Source organism: Phytophthora sojae, assembly GCF_000149755.1.
Source record: "Phytophthora sojae unplaced genomic scaffold PHYSOscaffold_13, whole genome shotgun sequence".
NCBI lineage: Eukaryota > Oomycota > Peronosporomycetes > Peronosporales > Peronosporaceae > Phytophthora > Phytophthora sojae.
In genome coordinates this window covers 1,812,160-1,817,538 of record NW_009258127.1, presented here as the reverse complement: position 1 = coordinate 1,817,538, position 5,379 = coordinate 1,812,160, and the positions used below count along the sequence as shown (strand labels likewise).

Sequence of the window (5,379 nt, the reverse complement as noted above, 5' to 3'; positions counted from 1 at the left end):
GACCCTGGTGCCACTGCCGAAGGGACGCAAGGCGATCGGCTGCAGATGGGTGTTCCGCGTGAAGGAGAACCAGTCTGGAGAGATCGAGCGGTTCAAGGCGCGACTGGTGGCGAAGGGGTTCTCGCAGAAGTACGGCATCGACTACGACGAGACGTTCGCGCCGGTGGCCAAGTTCACGTCGATTCGGGTGTTGCTGAGTCTGGCGGCCAAGTACAAGCTCACAGTGCACCAGATGGATGTGAAGACCGCGTTCCTCAACGGCTTGTTGGACGAGGACATCTACATGGCGCAGCCGGACGGATATGTGGACGGAGATCGACCCGACTACGTGTGCCGGCTCAAGCGTTCGCTGTACGGCCTGAAGCAGTCGCCGCGGATGTGGAACAAGACGATCGACGAGTTCATGTTGAAGCTGGGGTTCAAGAAGTGCGAGTCCGACCACTGCATCTACTTGAAGCGGGACAATCACGACATGATGTTTGTGGCACTGTACGTGGACGATCTGGTCCTCGCCAGCAGCAGCGACAGGATGCTGAAGGACACGAAGCAGGCGCTGAGTGACCGGTTCGAGATGACCGACATGGGCCAGCTCAAGTACTTTCTCGGTATGGAGATCGAGCAAGATGTGGCGACTGGGAAGGTGTCGGTGCGGCAGACCAAGTTCGCGAAGGACATTCTCGAGAAGTTCAAGATGGATGAGAGCAACCCTGTGAAGACACCGCAGGATCCGGGTCTGAAGCTGACCAAGGCCATGTGCGAGGGAGGCTGCAAGCACGACGAGACCATGGCGAATGTTCCGTACCGGAACGCCGTGGGCTGCCTCATGTATCTCATGGTGGGGACTCGTCCGGACCTCGCAGCGGCAGTGGGAGTGCTGAGCCAGTTCGCAGCGGACCCATGTCCGACACACTGGCAGGCGCTCAAGAGGGTCTTCCGCTACATCCGAGGCACGAAGACGCACGGCCTCGTGTTTCAAGCGAGCAGCGAGGACGGACTGCAAGGCTACTCGGACGCGGACTGGGCCGGCGACATCGAGTCTCGACGGAGTACGAGCGGCTACGCGTTCATGATGAACGGCGGATGCATCAGCTGGCGAAGCAAGAAGCAGCGCACGGTGGCGCTCTCGTCGACGGAAGCCGAGTACATGGCGCTGTCGGAGGCCACGCAGGAGGCGGTGTGGCTCAAGGTGTTTCTGTGCGAGCTGGGCGAGATGGCGAGCGATGAAGCGGTGAAGATCTACGAGGACAACCAAGGCTCCATCGCGTTGGCCAAGAACCCGGAGTTCCACAAGCGCACCAAGCACATCGACATTCGCTACCACTTCGTGCGCGAGAAGGTGGAAGACGGTCAAGTGGTGTTGCAGTATGTTTCGACACTCGACATGCTGGCGGACATCATGACGAAGCCGATCGCGGCGCCGCAGTTCGACGCGCTCAGGACGAAGCTGGGCATCGTGGTCGCTGACGAGTCGAGTGGGAGTGTTGTCAAGACTGATGTGACGACGCCTCGCCAAGCGACCGTGTGACGCGAACGCGTCATCAGTGAGGTCGGCGTGACCTTCACTGTGTTGTACCGCAATCATTCAGGTGATTACGGGACGATGATTACGTCACGGTGATAACGCCATGCTTGTGGGTACAGGATTGTGGGTACAAGATGGGCATCGACGTGGCGTTCTCTGATTGGATAAGGTAACTGTGTATCCGGTAGAGAATCCAGTAGGGTGTATCCAGTAAGAGGTATCCAGTAGCAGGCTTAGAGGTAGCACGCGGTTGCGAACTAAGGACCTGAATCGAATCACTTTGCATTTTGCCAACTACTGCTCAAGTGTTCTTCCTTTTGGTTATGAGCCCAAGCCCCGTCTTCCCTGACCAAGACCCCGACTACGCCTTCGCCATGGACGCCGCCCCGACCGCGACCGCCCGCATCAACAAGTTCGACGGAACCAACTTCCACACATGGAAGTTCAAGATGCAGATGGTGCTGGAGGAGCGCGAACTGTGGGAAGTGACGAGTGGGGAAGTGAAGCTCGAGCAGTGCACGACCGCGGCGGACCAAGCGACGTTTCGCAAGAAGTCGCGCAAGGCGCTGGCGATCGTCTGTCTCGCGTTGGAGGACTCGCAGCTGCCGCTGGTGCGGTCGGCGAAGGACGCGCATGATGCATGGTCAAGACTCGAGGGACACTTCGAGAAGAAGAGCCTGGCGAACAAGCTTTTTCTTCGTCGACGGTTCTTCACGACAACGATGGACGAAGGTGATGATGTGCTGGAGCACATTAACAAGCTCAAGACGCTGGCGGAACAGCTCGACGCGGTCGGCGCTCCGGTCAGCGAGGACGACTTGGTGATCACGCTTCTTGCCAGTCTGAGCGAGTCGTACCAGTTCCTCATCACGGCGTTGGAATCGCGTTCCGACACGCTGACGTGGGAGCTCGTGACGTCTCGGCTCCTGCACGAGGACATGAAGCGCAAGGAACAAGGTGGCGGTGCTGACGGAACCGCGCACGCTCAAGGTCAAGCGTTCATGACAAGCGACAACGGGAAGCGCAAGGGACGGCAGGCGCAAGCGCAGAGGACGAGCGCCTGTCACTACTGCGGCGAGCACGGACATTGGATCGCCAAGTGTCCGGTGCGGATCCGCGAGAACGGGGAGCGGCAGAGGCCGCAACGAGCGAACGTCGCGCAGGTCGAAGATGACTCTGGCGACTTCCTCTTCTCGGTTGGTGGCGACACGGGTGCCTCCAAGCTGAGCGGCATGTGGCTGGTCGACTCGGGTGCGACGCAGCACATGACGTACTCGAAGGAGTACATGAAGAACTACAAGAAGATCTCTCCGGTGGACGTGCATCTGGCGGACGACGGCGTGGTTCAGGCGGTGGGGAGCGGCGACATCGTGATGTCGATGCAGACACCGCGCGGCATGAAGAAGGGTGTGCTCACGGGTGTGTGGCACATCCCGAAGCTGTCGCGCAACCTGTTCTCCGTCGGCCGCTTCACCAAGGACGTCGGGCCAGTGACCTTCGAGAGCGACGGGTGCTTCGCGGAAACGAAGGGTCTCAAGTGGAAGCTCGGCGCTCGCGAAGGCAAAGGACTGTTCAAGCTCTGCATGACGCCGAGGACGCCTGCTGACGAGGCCAATGCGGCAAGCTCGAAGAATCGCCAAGGGGACACCACGTCGTACCTCTGGCACCTTCGACTTGGTCACATCGGCCATGGTGGTCTCGACGCCATCGTCAAGAAGGGCTACGGCACTGGCATCCCAATGACGTCGGTGAAGCAGTGGGAGGTGTGCGACGGGTGCGCACTCGGCAAGCAAACGCGAGTAAGCTTCATGAAGTCGTCGCCGAACCGTGCGAAGCAAGTGCTGGAGGTGGTCCACAGCGATGTGTGCGGTCCGATGCAGACGGCGACGTTCGGAGGCAAGCGCTACTTCGTCACGTTCACCGACGACAAGTCGCACTTCTGCGTGGTGTACCTGCTACGGAACAAGTCGGAGGTGGCTGCCAAGTTCGCTGCGTTCGTCGCGTTGGCTGAGACGCAGACCGGCAAGCGAGTGAAGGTGCTTCGGAGCGACAACGGCAGCGAGTACACTTCGGGTGCGATGGCCAAGTTGTGTGCGGATCGCGGCATCGAGCAGAAGTTCACGCCACCATACACGCCTCAGCTCAACGGAGTGGCCGAGCGAATGAATCGGACGCTGGTGGAGTGTGCGCGCTGCATGCTGGAGCACGCCGGGTTGTCGAAGGAGTACTGGGGAGAAGCAGTGATGACGGCCACGTTCCTCCGCAACCGGTGTCCGACGCGCGCCATCAGTCACGACAAGTCGCCGCACCACGTTTGGACCGGCAAGAAGCCTTTGCTGGCCAACCTCAAGGTGTTCGGGTGCCACGCGTACGTGCACGTACCGAAGGAGAAACGGTCGAAGTTCGACGCTCGGTCGGTGCGCTGTCGTTTCCTCGGGTACTCGGAGCACGAGAAGGCGTATCGGTTCGAGGAGATCGAGAGCGGTCGCGTGTTGGTGAGCCGCGACGCGCAGTTCATGGAGGATGTCTTCGACGGTGGGAGACGCGACTACGCTTCGAAGGAGGTGTTGGTGGGTCTTCCGACAGATGATGATGAAGACACCACGGATGAAGAGACTCAGTCCGGATCAGACGAGAACAGAGAAGAAGCTGCGCGGAATCAAGACTTTGAACCCGGCAGCAAGCGACACCCGCGCACGCAGTCGCTCGAGGAAGCCGTGGAGGTTCCGAGTGCCAAGAGGTATGCGGTGCCGAGACGACAGCAGCCGCTGGACGAGATGTCTGCCGCAGCACAAGAGAAGGAAGACTTCGAGGCTGCGTACGTCGTGGATTCAGTGGGAGAGATGCCGACAACGTTCAAGTCGGCGATGGAATCCAGCGACGCAGACAAGTGGAAAGAGGCGTGCGACTCGGAGGTGGAGTCGCTCCGCAAGAACGAGACGTGGACCCTGGTGCCACTGCCGAAGGGACGCAAGGCGATCGGCTGCAGATGGGTGTTCCGCGTGAAGGAGAACCAGTCTGGAGAGATCGAGCGGTTCAAGGCGCGACTGGTGGCGAAGGGGTTCTCGCAGAAGTACGGCATCGACTACGACGAGACGTTCGCGCCGGTGGCCAAGTTCACGTCGATTCGGGTGTTGCTGAGTCTGGCGGCCAAGTACAAGCTCACAGTGCACCAGATGGATGTGAAGACCGCGTTCCTCAACGGCTTGTTGGACGAGGACATCTACATGGCGCAGCCGGACGGATATGTGGACGGAGATCGTGTGCCGGCTCAAGCGTTCGCTGTACGGCCTGAAACAGTCGCCGCGGATGTGGAACAAGACGATCGACGAGTTCATGTTGAAGCTGGGGTTCAAGAAGTGCGAGTCCGACCACTGCATCTACTTGAAGCGGGACAATCACGACATGATGTTCGTGGCACTGTACGTGGACGATCTGGTCCTCGCCAGCAGCAGCGACGGGATGCTGAAGGACACGAAGCAGGCGCTGAGTGACCGGTTCGAGATGACTGACATGGGCCAGCTCAAGTACTTTCTCGGTATGGAGATCGAGCAAGATGTGGCGACTGGGAAGGTGTCGGTGCGGCAGACCAAGTTCGCGAAGGCCATTCTCGAGAAGTTCAAGATGGATGAGAGCAACCCTGTGAAGACACCGCAGGATCCGGGTCTGAAGCTGGCCAAGGCCATGTGCGAGGGAGGCTGCAAGCACGACGAGACCATGGCGAATGTTCCGTACCGGAACGCCGTGGGCTGCCTCATGTATCTCATGGTGGGGACTCGCCCGGACCTCGCAGCGGCAGTGGGAGTGCTGAGCCAGTTCGCAGCGGACCCATGTCCGACACACTGGCAGGCGCTCAA

At 59.9% G+C, this 5,379-nt stretch overlaps 2 protein-coding genes across 2 annotated transcripts; both read right to left on the bottom strand.

Annotated features, from left to right (window-relative positions):
- Positions 1 to 1,927: 1,927 nt before the first annotated feature.
- PHYSODRAFT_530436 (hypothetical protein) lies at positions 1,928 to 2,462 on the bottom strand (the record flags this gene model as incomplete). Its single annotated transcript, XM_009539597.1, has 3 exons — positions 1,928 to 1,949; positions 2,056 to 2,124; positions 2,209 to 2,462. The coding sequence occupies 3 exons, from the start codon at positions 2,460 to 2,462 to the stop codon at positions 1,928 to 1,930; spliced, it is 345 nt and encodes a 114-aa protein (XP_009537892.1).
- Positions 2,463 to 3,659: 1,197 nt separating this feature from the next.
- On the bottom strand, positions 3,660 to 4,040 carry PHYSODRAFT_530993 (hypothetical protein; the record flags this gene model as incomplete). Its single annotated transcript, XM_009539596.1, has 2 exons — positions 3,660 to 3,780; positions 3,817 to 4,040. 2 exons carry the CDS (start codon positions 4,038 to 4,040, stop codon positions 3,660 to 3,662), a joined length of 345 nt encoding a protein of 114 aa, XP_009537891.1.
- Between the last annotated feature and the right edge of the window lie 1,339 nt (positions 4,041 to 5,379).